Below are 16803 nucleotides of genomic sequence, written 5' to 3' on the forward strand. Positions count from 1 at the left end.
TGGGGCACCTGGGTGCCTCAGTTGAACATCCAACTCTTTTTTTTATTTATAAATTCAGGTGATTTGGATCAGTTTTAGGTCTCCCATCCCTACTTTAAAAAAAAAAAAAAAAAACTAGTTTTAAATTTATATCCAAGTTAGTTAGCATATAGTGCAACAATGTTTTTAGGAGTAGATTCCTTAATGCCCCTTACCCATTTAGCCCACCCCCCCATAACCCCCCCCAGTAACCCTCTGTTTGTTCTCTATATTTAAGAGTGTCTTATGTTTTGTCCCCCTCCCTGTTTTTATATTATTTTTGCTTCTCTTCCCTTATGTTCATTTTTTTTTTTACCTTAAAGTCCTCATATGAGTGAAGTCATTTGATATTTGTCTTTCTCTGACTAATTTCACTTAGCATAATACCCTCCAGTTCCATCCACATAGTTGCAGATGGCAAGATTTCATTCTTTTTGATTGCCTAGTAATACTCCATTATATATATTATGTGTTGTGTATATATCTTTATCCATTCATCCATCGATGGACATTTGGGCCCTTTCCATACTTGGACTATTGTTGATAGCGCTGCTATAAACATTGAGGTGCATGCGCCCCTTCGAAACAGCATACTTGTATCCCTTGGGTAAATACCTAGTAGTGCACTTGCTGGGTCATAGGGCAGTTCTATTTTTAGTTTTTTGAGGAACCTCCACACAGTTTTCCAGAGTGGCTGCACCAGTTTGCCTTCCTACCAGCAGTGCAAAAGAGTTCCTCTTTCTCTGCATCCTCACCAACATCTTTTGTTGCCTGAGTTGTTAATGTTAGCCATTCTGACAGGTGTGAGGTGGTATCTCATTGTGGTTTTGGTGCGTGTTTCTCTGATGATGGATGTTGAGCATTTTTTCATGTGTCATTTGGCCATCTGGATGTCTTCCTTGGAGGAATGTCTATTCATGACTTTTGCCCATTTCTTCACTGGATTGATTATTTGTTTTTTGGGTGTTGAGTTTGAGAAGTTCTGTATAGAGTTTGGTTACTAATCCTTTATTAGTCATTTGCAAATATCTTCTCCCATTCTGCCGGTTGCCTTTTAGTTTTGCTGATGGTTTCCTTCCTGTGAAGAAGCTTTTTATTTTGATGAGGTCCCATAGTTCAGTTTTGCTTTTGTTTCCCTTGCCTCTGGAGACATGTTGAGTAAGAAGTTGCTGCGGCTGAGGTTAAACAGCTTTTTGCCTGCTTTCTCCTTGAGGATTTTGATGGCTTCCTGTCTTATGTTTAGGTCTTTCATCCATTTTGAGTTTATTTTTGTGTAAGGTGTAAGAAAGTGGTCCAGGTTCATTTTTCTGCATGTCGCTGTCCAGTTTTCCCAACACCATTTGCTGAAGAGACTGTCTTTATTCCATTGCATATTCTTTCCTGCTTTGTCAAAGATTAGTTGGCCATATGTTTGTGGGTCCATTTCTGGGTGAGCATCCAACTCTTGTTTTTGGCTCAGGTCATGATCTCATGGTTTGTGGGATTGAGCCCTGTTTTGGGCCCTATACCGACAGTGTGGAGCCTGCCTGGGGTTCTCCCTCTCCCTCTCTCTCTGTAAGTAAATAAATATTTTAAAAAATGAAAAAAGGGGCTCCTGTCTGGTTCAGTCGGTGGAGAATGTGGCTCTTGATCTCAGGGTCATGAGTTTGAGCCCCATGTTGAGTGTAGAGATTACTTAAATAAATAAATAAATGAAAAAAGTACACCAGAACTTAGGTTTTGTCATCTAGGGAAGTGTTGTTCATTTATTACAGTGATAGAGCCATTAATAATGCTGGGAACTCTTGGAATTGTCTGTGTGCCTTGGATACATTTTTGCTATGTTAAGTAGTTGCACATCTTATTTTATTATTTTTTTGCACATCATATTTTAAAGTTTTTTTTTTTTTTTTAATTCAAATTTTGGAAACAGCCAGTAGTGTTTTAGAGTCAAGTCCAATGAAGAGCTTTGAGAGATTGAGTGGTCATTACCACTTTGGGTCACCGATAAAGTACAACAACAAACTGTCTCTGAAGTTAATTCTAAAAGAGGAGTCAAGGATACTTTTGGCCAAAGCAGTATTATTGAGATAACCTTAAAATTTACTCAAGTGATTACATTTGACATGGAGATCCTTCCTGGATGGAGGAGGTTCTAGAACAGTGCTGTTCAATAGAACTTTCTGGCATGGTAGAAATTGTTGTATATGTTGCACTGTGGTTATTGAGCACTTGAAATGTGGCTGATGCTACTGAGGAGCTGAATTTTTATTTCATTTTGTAAGAATTTAAAGTTTAAACAGCACATGTGGCTAGTGACTACCATCCTGGGTAGTGTACGTCTAGAACATTTAGCTTTCAGTGTGCCTTACAGACCAACATGAACAGTTGATGGTAAGACACTCTAAAAATGTTAAAACAGTTATTTTACCAGCAAAAATGAGTTGACTCTGGAATAGCAGAGAATTGCAATTCAAGATAAGCAGGCGGTAGCAAAAACCATAGGCCAGTCCAACAAAGTAAGCACGTTATTCTTTTTTTTTTTTTTTTTCAACGTTTATTTATTTATTTTGGGACAGAGAGAGACAGAGCATGAACAGGGGAGGGGCAGAGAGAGAGGGAGACACAGAATCGGAAACAGGCTCCAGGCTCTGAGCCATCAGCCCAGAGCCTGACGCGGGGCTCGAACTCACGGACCGCGAGATCGTGACCTGGCTGAAGTTGGACGCTTAACCGACTGCGCCACCCAGGCGCCCCGTAAGCACATTATTCTATGGAGAAGGTGGAAGTTGGGAAGGGTAAGTTTTTGAGAAGAGTCCATCAGAGAAAGACAAGAGTTCAGGGTCATGACTGTTCCTCATTGGCTGAGTGAGGTAGTCAATTTCTTGGAGGAGATGCTGTATACATCTTATGCTGTTGGGGCCTGTAATTGAGGATTCTTTCCTGTTGACAATTGTGTTGGGATTGGTCATTGACAATTCGTGACTGATACTGCTTGAGAACTCCCCCTCCTGGCCTCCTGACTCCATGTTAGTGAGGTTTCCCTTTATTCATGTTCACATTATCAAGGCAAAGTAGTTCGTGGGATTTCTGGTCTGCCCTACCATACGTGCAGAGTAGTAGAGAGGCCAGAGTTGTCATGTATGTTCAGTGGTATCTAATTTTTATAGCCCCTGCAAATTTATCCTTGCTAAGGTGTTATGTATGTGAAGGATTTGAGATGAGAACCTTCCTCTGTATTTCCATTTTGACCACTGACTTCAGATGCTCATGGCTCCTCTTCCTGAAATTTAAGACCTGCCCCCGGCAGCCCCCATCTGTTACTTGTACCCACGGTTTGAGTGAGTGAAGACTTGGCATGCCACGAGAAAAAGCCTGCCAACCCTTGGTTTAAATCTTTGCTTGACAATGATAGCCAGGTTAAGATCACTGAAATGAACAACTGAAATAAATTTAGGGTTTAAGAGGAAACTCCAGACATCTTTCATTTCCTACCACTAGAATCTTGAAGTAAAAGCTGATCATAGTAAATTTTTTTGATTGAATTCTAAAGCTCTTGTCTAACTTGATTTATTGCAAGAATCTTCTGATGTTAGCCAAACCAAGCTGCTCAGTGTTTTACTCACATGCTTTATACCTTTCCTCCTCCTTCCTCTCCTCCTCTGAAGTCTTTTCTCTGGAACTTCTTAATATCCTGACTGCTGACACCTGTACAAGGCTGTTACTTTCCTTTGAGCCCTTGCTGAAATCCTTCCTTGCCATGAAGCGTTTTCTTTCTGCCTTAATCCACTCTATCCTTCCATCTTCTAAAAACACTTCCAGGATCATTGCATGGTTTGGTATTTCTTGTAAGTTACATTGTAATCTTAGTTATTTTTCATATATGTGGGTCTTTTCTTCCCAACTACATTATAAACTCCTTGAGTTTAGGTCTATGCATGTATTTTTCTGTCACCTGTAGCAAGCACCGAGTATAATCTTTTAAAATACTGATACACTCTGACTGGTGTGCGTGTAGAATTAGTGAAACAATTAAGACTATTTTCCTCATTCATTTTCTTTTTTTTTCTTTAAAAAAATTTTTTTTAATGTTTATTTATTTTTGAGAGAGACAGAGACAGAATGCAAGTGGGTCAGGGGCAGAGAGAGGGAGACACAGAATCCGAAGCAGGCTTCAGGCTCTGAGCCGTCAGCACAGAGCCCAATGTGGGGCTTGAACCCACAGAGCTGTGAGATCACGACCTGAGCCAAAGTCAGGCGCTCAACCGACTGAGCCACCCAGGCGCCCCTCATTCATTTTCTTTTTTTCTTTAATTTTTTTTTTTTACATTTATTTATTTTTGAGAGACAGAGGGAGACAGAGCACAAGTGGGGGAGGGGCAGAGAGAGGAGACACCGAATCTGAAGCAGGCTCCAGGCTCTGAGCTGTCAGCACAGAGCCTGATGCGGGGCTCGAACTCACGGACTGCGAGATCATGACCTGAGCCAAAGTTGGATGCTCAAACGACTGAGCCACCCAGTCACCCCCCTCATTCATTTTCTTTAGTGAGCATTGTTTACAAAGTACTGTGGGGAATATAACAATGACTAAAAGTCTGGTGGAGCGCATAGACGACACACACAACTTAGTGTGCCAGGTGCTAGGAAGAGGTACAGATTCAGTACTACAGGAAATTACACATTTTCATTGGTGAGCATTGGAGAAGGGTTTGTGGGGCAGATGAGTGCCTGAATCTGCCCTTGTGTAAGGTTTCAGCAGATGGAGGTAACTAGACTTGGAGAGGGCATTCAAGGCTGAGTGAACCACCTGAAACGAAAGCACAGAGGAGTGAAACGCTGAGGCTTCTGTAGTGGTATTTGGGGAATCGGACACGTGGATGGTTCGTGTGCATGTAATTGAGAAAATGAACCTCAGGTGACTTTTATCGATTGTTCGGCATTGAGTGGTTCTTGAATGTAAGCATCAGAATCACCAGAAGGGCTAAAAATACAAGTAGCTGGTCCCCCACCCAGAGTTTGTTTCAGTAAGTCTGGGGTGGGGGAGGGCCCTGATAAGTTTCTAGGTGATGCTGATGATGCTGCACATTTTGAGAACTAATTTGGAGTACCATTCCATCTGATAACCAACTTAGAGAAATGCCTGGTTTACATATATAAATACCCCAATATTAATGGATAATTGTGTTCTTTTTGCATTGTGTACGTAAAGTCTTCCCACAAATTTTAAGTTCAGTTATATCACTCACCCACCAGCACAGCGCTGTGCCAGTGTAATACAGTAGTAAATACTGTACTTGCTAACTTGGCGTCCGCATCTGTGACTATCTGAGCCAGAAGCACATGCTTCTGGAAGCCCTTAGGGAATGGGGGTTTTCAACCTTTGCAACTCTAAATACAAAGCACAAATGGATAGAACAGCAGTTCTCAACACTTTTTTCCTTAGGACCCTTTTACATTCTTAAAAATTATTGAGGTGTCCAGAGAGCTTTTCTTTAGGTTTTATCTATTGATGTTTATACCATTTAGAAATTAAAGCTGGAAATATTACTTCATCAGAAATTAGAAATCCATTACACGTTACATAAATTTTTAATGAGTAACTTTGTCTAAAATAAAAACTTGAACGAAGATGGCATTGTTTTTACATTTTTGCAAATCTGTCTTTAATAGAAGACGGCTTAATAGGAGACAGCTGCTTCCTCATTCGATCTGTAGTGAATCGTTTTGGTTGATGCACATGAAGGAAATTGGCCTCAACGGATGAAGAGGAAGGGAAAGGAGTATTTTTAAGAGCATTTTCAGATAGTTATGGATTTTCTTCTACCAAAATTTGATAGGTTGTAGTTTATTAAAAGTGGAATCTGAAACCATATGAATGAACTTCTATTGTTACATAACAGTCCATTGGTTTAATTTGTGCTTTGAATGAATATTTTACCCATGAGTGATTTTGTAACATTATGCATTGTCCGTTGAAAAAGATTGATTCACTGAGTTACGGCACATTTCCATATTCTGGCACATTTCATTATAATATCAAAAAATTACATTTGTTAATCCTGTTGATTTCATCAGAGAATTCTTCAGTATTGGGAAACTGTCAAGCCCACAGTGGAGGATATGTTTTCCAAAATTTGAAGTTTCTCTTGAATACCTAGAATTTATCTTTGTTTTTTTTTTTAAATCTGTGCTTATATTTTATTTAATTTATTTTTGTAATTTTACATCCATGTTAGTTAGCATATAGTCCAACAATGATTTTAGAAGTAGATTCCTTAATGTCCCTACCCATTTAGCCGATCCCCCCCTCCACATCCCCTCCAGTAATCCTGTTTGTTCTCCATATTTAAAAAAAAAAATTTTTTTTTTTCAACGTTTATTTATTTTTGGGACAGAGAGAGACAGCATGAACGGGGGAGGGACAGAGAGAGAGGGAGACACAGAATCGGAAACAGGCTCCAGGCTCCGAGCCATCAGCCCAGAGCCCGACGCAGGGCTCGAACTCAGGGACCGCGAGATCGTGACCTGGCTGAAGTCGGACGCTTAACCGACTGCGCCACCCAGGCGCCCCTGTTCTCCATATTTAAGAGTCTCTTATGTTTTGTCCCCCTCCCTGTTTTTATATTATTTTTGCTTCCCTTCCCTTATGTTCATTTGTTTTTTATCTCAAAGTACTCATATGAGTGAAGTCATGATATTTGTCTCTCTAATTTCGTTTAGTGTAATACCCTCTAGTTCCATCCATGTAGTTGCAAATGGCAAGATTTCCTGCTTTGTCAAAGATTAGTTGGCCATACACTTGTAGGTCCATTTTTGGGTTCTCTATTCTGTTCCATTGATCTGTTCCGTTGATTGTCTGTTTTTGTGCCAGTACCATACTGTCTTGAAGTATGACTTCAAGCTTCTCATACAGCTTGAAGTCTGTAAAATTTATCTTTGTTAACAAAGATAACCCTTCCTTGAAGGGACAGGGTCACATAGTTCATTTTCAAGAGAATGTCTGCCAGATTACCCAAGCCTCAGTAGCCATAGTTGACCAGTCATTTTTTTCAGGTACAATAGGTGTTCCCTAAAGAAGTGGCTAATTGAGCGCGTTTCTCTGTTGTACAAGTTCTTCTTTGAGACGCGGTGGGGCACAGCTGAGGTGCTTCCTGTCTACTTGCCATGTTCCTGCAGAGTATTAAAAAGGCATGTATTTAAGGGTTGGATTTCTTTTAAATTTTTTAAAATTTTAGTTTGTTTATTTTGAGAGAGAGAGTGCACAAGAGCATACTACCTCTTCATTACAGCGGAGGACGGATAATTTCATACTATCCCTTCCTGTGCTTCTGGGTTCACCTCATTTAGCCCAATTCTTCACTCCTTCTTTTCTTCCCAAACTCGAACTCACCTTCTGTAATTCAGGTTGTAATGATCAGTCTCCTATGTCCCCATCCTCTTCTGTGAACAGCCTCCTTCCCTCCTTGCCTTATCTGACACTTGCCTCTGAAGACTGCCTCCCACCTCCCCTGTAGCCCTCAGGGGGGTAACTCAGGGCCAGGCTGGTGTGATTGTTGGCCTAAACTGCTTCTCAGACCTTCAGAAGCCCCAGCTCTTCTCCCACCTGGTGTACCCCTGCAGCTGACTTGCCCTGACCTCAGTCTCTCTCTGAATGCTTTTAACTTCGCCACTCCCTTTATCTGTGGACTCCCTGGTCCTTTGTAAAATCGCTTCCACACTCAGGCCACTGTGTTCCATCTCCCTGGTCAAAACCTTGAAGCTTCTCACTCTCACCATCACCTCTTATCTCTCGACTCAAAGGGGAGGGAGCATTGGTATCCCTTGGGAGTGTTAGCAGACCCCGAGGCCCCATCCCAGACCTGCTGAGTCAGAATCTGTAGTTTAACAGGATGTCGTTAAAGCACCTGGTACCCTCGTGATTACCACCCTCCATCCTGTTGAGGTGTCTCATCCCTCACTACTTTTCGCTGTCAGAACTACCCTATCTTCACTTTCCTTCACCCATCTCAGATTCCCTGTCTCATTTTTTTTTAAGATTTATTTATTTTAAATTAAAAAATATTTTCATTTTTTTAAACGTTTATTCGTTTTTGACAGAGACAGAGTACGAGCGGGGAACGGGCATAGAGAGAGGGGAGACACAGAATGTGAAGCAGGCTCCAGGCTCTGAGCTGTCAGCACAGAGCCCGACATGGGGCTCGAACCCATGAACCATGAGATCATGACCTGAGCTGAAGTCAGAAGCTTAACTGACTGAGCCACCCCCGTGCCCCTAAAGATTTTATTTTTTAAAAGTAATCTCTACACCCAACATATGGCTTGAACTCACAACCCTGAGATCAAGAGTTGCATCCTCTGCTGACTGAACCAGCCAGGCATCCCTCCCTGTCCCTTTTTATTTTTTTTTTTATTTTTTATTATTATTTTTTTTAGCCTATTTTTTTTTTCAACGTTTATTTATTTTTGGGACAGAGAGAGAGCATGAACAGGGGAGGGGCAGAGAGAGAGGGAGACACAGAATCGGAAACAGGCTCCAGGCTCCGAGCCATCAGCCCAGAGCCTGACACGGGGCTTGAACTCACGGACCGCGAGATCGTGACCTGGCTGAAGTCGGACGCTTAACCGACTGCGCCACCCAGGCGCCCCATCCCTGTCCCTTTTTAATCGCTCCTTGTTTTTCCCTTCCATTTTAATTTAACTGGCAAAATTTTGATTATGAGTGAACTTAGCTCCCCGCCTTTCTGGTACCTGTGCCTGAGCAGAAGCTTGTTAGTGGAAGAAAAGGTTAGTAGAGGAAAAGGGAGACTGGTTTCGTTTTAAGTTTGTGACCGCAAATCTCATGTTCACTCTGCTGCTTGGCGTTCCTGCTATATTTCCCCAGTAAGCTCCCATTTCTTGCTTAAAGACAAATATTTTTTGTGTTCAGCTTTCATTCTGAGCCTCCCAGAGGTCTCCCTGCTTTTTGCATGGGCCCATGAGAAAATGGAAGAGTGCCTTTTTCATAGTAGTTTCTCAGGAAATGTTTGTTGAATGAATGGATTACTATCTTGGAGGAAGATTGCCTTCAGAGAGCTGATCTATTAGGCAAAGCACAGGGTCTCAAAAGTGCCACCACCACTTCTTTGAGTGACCTTGAGAAAGCCACTTAACTGCTCAGACCTTCATTCTCTTTGTCCATGAATGGACAACCATCGATAACCGGTCACCTACCTTCCAGGTTATTTTGAGATGCAAGTAACTCAGTGTTATCTTTGTGCTTTTGGCGCTCTTGCTCCTCTACACGTGTCCGTCATCTTAGTAAGACTGAGTCCTAATGTTTTTAATTGTGGTGTGCGGTTCTTCCTAACTTTGAATGTTAGGTTCAGTGGAAAGAACTTGGGATTCTGGAATCAGGCCTACTTGCTGTTCATATCTCTGCGCTCAGCCAAATGACCTCAGGTGGCCAGTCATTAACAAGTGAGGAAATACATCTGTTAATCTGAGGTATTGATTCATTTGTTACCAAAGGACAGTAATTGTTGATCCATAGAATTGTAAGCCTCAAGTGGGATAATAATACGCATACAAACTATTTCTAGATTATAATACTGTGTGTATTATGGTTTGTACATTTTGGGAGGGTTTGTACAGAGGAGAAGGGTGGTTTGTCTTATTTTAGGTCCAAAACTCTTGAGATTCGGTAAGCACGAAAATCAGAAATTCAACTACCATCAGCATATTAGAGAGTCAAGAATGTCTTTTTTTTTTTTTTCTCTTTTGCATGTATTTTGGAAGTGATTAGTTTTAAGGTGACATTCACTGACCTCGAAACATTATATGGAGATGCTGCTTCTTGGTCGTTACGATTTGTAGGTACCATGACCAAGACTTTGATCTTTTGTTTCTCAGTGAATTGATTTTTTTGAAGTAAGCCTGACCTGCCATTCATTAATAATACATGAAGAAGAAACTTGAATTGGGAGATTAAAAAACCCAGCATTGGTGGTGGTGTTACTAATTTTTTTATCGAGACAGACTAGACTTTTCTCCTTTGTTATATCTTGGTCACAGTTCCCTGCTTCGGGATTCAAATGACTTGTATGGACCAAGAGGCAGAGGCATTCAGTTAGGCCACAAAGTCTAGACTTCGGGTTTATAGCTAGCTAAATGTAGGTTCCTAATAACCACATGCTCTGTTCTTTTGACTGTGGCTTGTAGATGCTCAGATTTTTGTGAGCTCAGGGTGTTGAGCTGCAAAGTTTGAAATTGGCCGAGGCTTCCTAGTTGCTGATTATGGTGTTTTTCACAATCTCTCTTGAGGGAGGAGTGCTTGACCAGAGCCCAAGAACTCACTGTTCTGCCTGAGTGGAGTATTTTAAGGAGCACGTCATGCTCTCTTCTTACCATCGTAATAACTTCCCCAGACCATTGTGCTCTGTCTGTTCTGTTCTCACCTACCTGACCCTTTCACCTTATGATGTTGGACCAGGCAGTTTCTGACCTTAGCCTGTCCCCACCCTCTTCAGATTCTCTGCACATGTCAGTAGTCTTTTTCAGCTTAGAGGGGACTCAGCCATTCCCTTCCACTTAAGGCAGTAGCAAGAACAAGTACATCTGCTTGAAACTTACAGGCTGTGTATGGTGAGGGTCTGACAGTAAAGCAGGTGGCTTCACACCTGACTCTGAATCAGCTCCCCACCCTGGCACATGGACTCCCGCACCCATTGCCACCATGATGGCAGGGATGATGATGATGGTGGTTATAGAAAGGAGTCCTGGAATTTTGTATTAATAGTCAAGATTGGCAATCATTGTCTTCCAGTAAACAGTGGTTCTTACTCTGTTAATCAGAATCTTCAAGCCACACAATTTACCTTTCACATTATTAAAAACACCTTGTACCATTTTGGACCCTTTCAAGATTCATGAGGAATCTGCAGATGGAGCCTAATGAGGCAACTGTCTTGGTTTGATTTCTGTCCGGTCTGATTGTCTTTGAACAGAAAAGCTGACATGGCTGTATTCGTTTCCTAGGGCTGCCGTAACAAATTACCACAAACTGGGTGGCTTAAAACAACAGAAATGTGTTCTCTCACAGTTCTGGAGGCCAGGAGTCAGAAATGAATGTGCCAATAGTGTTGGGTCCTTCTGGAGGCTCTGAGGGAGCATTCCTTTCAGTGCCCGTCCCTGAGATTTTGGTGGCTGTCGGCCCTCCTTGGCTTTGGACACATCACTGCAATCTCTGCCTCCATGTTCTTGTAGCCTTCTTGGTGTGCTCTCTTGCTCTAATAAGGACACTTGTCATTGGGTTTAGGGCCCAGCCAGGTAATCCCCAGGATGATCTCAAGATCTTTAACTGAATTACATCTGCAAAGACTCTTATTCCAAATAAGGTCACATTCACAGGTTCTAGATGGATATATCTGGGTGGGGGAGGGGTGGGCACTGTTCAGTCCACTCTAGGGGGCATAGCAGGCCCTTCTGACATCCCGGCCAGATTTTTTGCTGCTGCTCGTCATTGCTCGTAAGAGAGACAGACTGGCAGGGGCGCCTGGGTAGCTTAGTCAGTTGAGTGGCCTACTTCTTCTCAGGTTATGATCTCAGAGTTCACGAGTTTGAGCCCCATATCAGGCACTGTGCTGACAGCTCAGAGCCCGGAGCCTGCTTCAGATTCTGTGTCTCCCTCTCTCTCCGCCCCTCCCCCACTTGCTCTCTCTCTCTCTCTCAAATAAATAAACATTAAAACAAAACAAAAAGAATGGCAGAGTGACATCCATCTGTGCTTCCTCATCCCAGCTCTACTAGCAGAGAGAAAAGTGCAAAACAATCATTTGACAAGAGAGTCAGTAACATTTTTCTCATATTCTGTTTTTAGGTGTTATGTCTAGAAATCTTTTCTCATATTCCTAAATTCCTAAGTTTTTCTCCTCTCTTAGAATAAGACAAGATCCTATTTTGCCTGGGCCCAAAATTGCAGTTTCATACCTGGTCTGGAGTAAATCAAAAGTGTATTGTGTTTCTCTGTAGATAGGACAAAAACAATTTTCTTTCACTTCCCGGATACAGCTTTTTCTTACAGAGTTGGAACCTCTTTCTAGTTTGACATGTATATGGTTTTGTATTGAGCTTTGCATGATTCTGTTGAACTTAAAAAGGTACATTAATACCAGCTTGTGGTCATAAAACTTGAGCAATATACAAATGAATGCAATAAAAATTTGAAAGCCCCCTTCTTTTCCTTTTTCACATTTTTCTGAATCCTGTTATGTGGATGTGTGGATTTTAGGCACTGTACTGAGTTGGTAATATTAGGTAAAGAAAAATGAATGTATTGCTAGGCTCGACTACTTGTTTGTAGGGTGGTAGACTGCTTCTAAATCCATTTCAGCCGCATCTTCATGTCTTTATCTAGAGTTTTCTAGGTTACGTGTGGAGATAGTGTATCATCATGTATAAAGAAAAGTTTAGCTTGTGAAACTGCTTTAATAATAGATGTTATTTCGGGGCGCCTGGGTGGCTCAGTCGGTTGAGCGTCTGACTTCGGCTCAGGTCATGATCTCACAGTTAGTTAGAGCCCCGCATCTGGTTCTGTGCTGACAGCTCAGAGCCTGGAGCCTGCTTCGGATTTTGTGTCTCCCTCTCTCTGCCCCTAACCCGCTTGCATTCTGTCTCTCTCTCTCAAAAATAAATAAACATTAAAAAAAAATGATACGTTATTTCTACTTTCTTCCTCCTACAGATTCTAAATTCTGTTTATATTTTTCCTTTTGCAGGTTTAACCCAGAGACTGACTTCGCCATAGAAACACCCATAGTTATATCAATGGTTGAGGCAAGATAGTGGCAACAGGCAAAGGAAAAATAGCTTTGACATCCTAAGGACAATGAGTATGCTAAAACCAAGTGGGCTTAAGGCCCCTACCAAGATCCTTAAACCTGGAAGCACAGCTTTGAAGACACCTGCTGCTGGTAAGGCTTTCTGTTTTCCCTTAGTAGAAATCAATTAGAATCCTATTTGAAAACTTTAAAAAGACAGCATTATAAAACTTCATATTCTTGAAAATATTTGAAAAAGGTTTAATTAAAAGACCTGGAATTTTATATCTAAAAATCTTAAAAAAAATTTTTTTTAATGTTTATTTTTGAAAGAGAGACAGAGTGCGAGTGGGGGAGGAGCAGAGAAAGAGGGAGACACAGAATCTGAAACAGACTCCAGGCAGAACCCGATGAGGGGCTCAAACTCATAAACCGTGAGATCATGACCTGAGCCAAAGTTGGATGCTTAACTGAACCACCCAAGTGCCTGTATATCTAAAAATCTTAATAAAGAGTTTACTTTTCTTGTAGGTTGTCTTTTTTTTTTTTGTAACTTAGTTTATTTAGGGGTACTTGGGTGGCTCAGTTGGTTAAGTGACTGTTGGTTTTGGCTCAGGTCATGATCTTGTGGTTTGTGAGTTCAAGCCCCACATCAGGCTCTGTGCTGGCAGCACGGAGTCTGCTTGGGATTCTCTCTCTCCCTCTCTCTCTGCCCCTCCCCTGTTTGCTCTCTCTCTTGCTCAAAATGAATAAATTAAAAAGAAAATAAACTTAATTTGTGAAGTGTTAAGTGTTAAGATACACTACTTTGTTTTTCTCCCTGTGTCATTTTGAACTCATCTGGGCCTTTCTCCTTGAGGTTTAGGGACGTGTGGAGAAAACAAAGACGAGTCTGGTTTAAGAGATTTGATGACACTAACCGATCTGAAGTTGGCCATTGGTTTCAAGGGAGCAGGCAGTACAGTGGCCCAAATCTGGCTTATGCGGGAAATCATCCCCATTTCATAGATGAACCCATGCCCTTGACCATCTTCAGCCTCTTCCTCCTCTGTTCTCCATCTCCTCCTCCACCATTTCAATTTATATCCCATAATGGCCACCTAAGGTCTTTAATAAGAGAGGCAGGAGAGGGTATCTGATGCTTGCTTTTATGGTCTTTTAATGTGATTTATACACTATTAGATAGGTTATCAGCCATCCCAGACAGATGTCCACCGTAAAATATTAGTCCAACCTTGTTTCTTTAAGTTTTTCCATAAAACCTCATTGATCTTTCATGAGGGCAGGGATCTTTGTGGTGGTTTTTTTTTTTTTTCCCCCACTACCCAAATCCACCCACATACGTGGAACATTGCCTAGCTCATAACAGGAGCTCATTAAATATTTGTTGACTGAATAAAGGTCCCAAATTATTTACATTTTGTGTAATGAGGATAAACCCATGTTTTCCTGTGTTTTTATCAGAGAAGCCATAAAACATCTTAGATGAGAGGCAAGCTTTGCTTTGGCATCTCTTATTCTCCTTCCCCTCAAAATCCTTTCTCTCTTTAGGACCCCTTCAAATGCTGCCCCTTCCTTGAGCCCTTCCACAGTTATACTCACCCTTGTTTTAGACAAATTAAAAAAAAAAATTCTTTTAATGTTTATTTATTTTTGAGACCGAGACAGAGCATGAGTGGGGGAGGGGCAGATTGAGAGGGAGACACAGAATCCGAAGCAGCCTCCAGGCTCTGAGCTGTCAGCACAGAGCCCGACGTGGGGCTCAAACTCATGAACGATGAGATCATGGCCTGAGCTGAAGTCAAATGTTTAACTGACTGAGCCACCCAGGTGCCCTCTCACCCCTGTTTTAGAATTGTCTTTTTCACTTTTAGCATTTTTTTTTTTTAATTTATTTATTTTTGGGACAGAGAGAGACAGAGCATGAACAGGGGAGGGTCAGAGAGAGGGAGACACAGAATCTGAAACAGGCTCCAGGCTCTGAGCTGTCAGCACAGAGCCCGACGCGGGGCTCGAACTCACGGACCGTGAAATCACGACCTGAGGTGAAGTCGGCCGCTTAACCGACTGAGCCACCCAGGCGCCCCATTTTTAGCATTTTTTATGCACACCCTTTAGCATATAAAGTCCTTGGGTGCAGGAGATCAGGAGAAATTCACTTGGTTTCCTCAGCAGTATTCGGCACACACTAGTTGGTTTGTTGTTGTTTTGGTTTTTTTTTTTAGAGTCAAGCAGCCTATAAACATTAAAATTTAATATGCTTAAAAGGAAATAATTACCAGTTTGAGCACTTTTATGAGGATTGTTTTTCAGAAACTCATGGTTTCAGCACTCTGTCAGGAAGAATTGTTCATGTACAAAGCTGGAATAGATTCTAAAAAACTGGGCTGGCCTGTCTTTGGCAGATGATTATCTGTTTGATCTGAGAGCGTCTACCGTCTTCTAAAAACAACAACACAAACCCTTCATAAATCAAAACTCCACAGTCTCCTGTGTAGGGTAAAGGGATGTTCCTCCTCCTTAGGCCGTCCAGACAATTCTGTTCTTTGATCTGTGCATGGTTCACTCTTTCTGTTGATCAGGCCTCAGGCCAGATGTTACTTCCTCCAGGAGGCCTTTCCTGACTGCTCTGCCTAAAGCCACTGTCTCCTCCACCGCACTTCCATCACCTGAAGTCACCTGGTGTGTCTTTTGACTGACCCCACGTCTCTACTCTGGGCTCTGTAATGGCATGGGCTGTGCTGTCGTGCTTTGTCCCCTCGTGAAGAACAGTGCCTGTGACTAGGTGCTGGAGTGGCAGAAACTCAAAGAAAAGAGGAGCATGAATAAATACATTATTTCATTTAATCTTTATTTTTATTTTTTTGAAGTTTATTTATTTTGGGTGGGGGGAAGGGCAGAGAAAAAGAATCCCAAGTAGGCTCTGCAAGGTCAGTGAAGAGCCCAATGTGGGGCTTGGACTCACGAACTGCAAGACCATGACCCGAGCCAAAAGTGGACGCCTAACCGACTGAGCCACCCGGGTATCCCTTATTTTATTACTTTTTTAAAGCTTATTTATTTTGAGAGAGAGCCAGCGTGTGCATGTGAGCGGGAGAGGGGGTAGAGAGAGACAGAATCCCAAGCCGTTTCCATACTGTCACAGAACCTGAGACGGGGTTGGATCCCATGAACCGTGAGATCATGACCTGAGCTGAAATCAAGAGTTGGACACTTAATTGAGCCACGCAGGCACCCATAAAACTCTTTACATTTTTTTATTTTTGAGAGACAGACGGAGCACAAGTGGGGAGGGACAGAGAGAGAAGGAGGCAGAATCTGAAGCAGGCTCCAGGCTCTGTGCCCTCAGCACAGAGCCCGACGCAGGGCCTGAACTCATAAATCGTGAGATCATGACCTGAGCCGAAGTTGGATGCCTAACTGACTGAGCCACTCAGGTGCCCCGAAAACTCTTTAGATACTACTTTCCTCTTACAGATGAAGAAATTGAACTCAGAGATCATGTAACATCCTAAGACTGCAGTATGCCTAGTAAATGGTAGTGTGCTTAAGGGGCACCCGGTGGCTCATTCAGTTCAGTGTCTGACTCTTGGTTTCTGCTCAGGTCATGATCTTGTGGCTTTATGAGTTCCATCCCCATGTTGGGCTCTGTGCTGACAGTGTGGAGCCCTCTTGGGATTCTCTGTCTTCCTCTCTCTCTCTGCCCCTTCCCTGTGCCTGCTGTCTATCTCTCTCAAAATAACCAAAAAAAAAAAAAAAAAAAAAAGATAGAGTGGTTAAGATTGTGGACTTGGCCAGTTCATACCAAATATTTAATGAGCACTTGCTGGATGAATGCTGGAATTTCCAGTGTAAATATCACATTTCTGGCAAAATTTAAGTTCTGTTTTTGCCACAGGGTAGAGATTACATAAAGTCATCTTGCCTTAGCAGCAAGTTTGGTCAAGTGCTACCTTTTTTTCCCCTTGTGATTTCCACATCTCTGCCAGCAAAGGAATGGGGTTTGTCTGGT

At 42.1% G+C, this 16803-nt stretch overlaps 1 protein-coding gene across 19 annotated transcripts in view; it reads left to right on the forward strand.

Moving 5' to 3' along the window:
* CLIP1 (CAP-Gly domain containing linker protein 1) overlaps window positions 1–16803 on the forward strand; it is a 125531-nt gene that overhangs the window by 23334 nt on the left and 85394 nt on the right. For 18 of the 19 annotated variants that reach the window (XM_023241361.2, XM_023241360.2, XM_023241364.2 and 15 more), the window contains one exon: window positions 12750–12944. In XM_023241361.2, the coding sequence (XP_023097129.2) occupies window positions 12860–12944 (85 nt within the window). In that variant the 5' untranslated portion in view covers window positions 12750–12859. Of the gene's footprint in view, window positions 1–7050; window positions 7186–12749; window positions 12945–16803 lie in introns of those variants that run through there. The other variant, XM_045042009.1, reaches the window with a different exon arrangement.

Source organism: Felis catus, chromosome D3 (assembly GCF_018350175.1).
Source record: "Felis catus isolate Fca126 chromosome D3, F.catus_Fca126_mat1.0, whole genome shotgun sequence".
Taxonomy (NCBI): Eukaryota; Metazoa; Chordata; class Mammalia; order Carnivora; family Felidae; genus Felis; species Felis catus.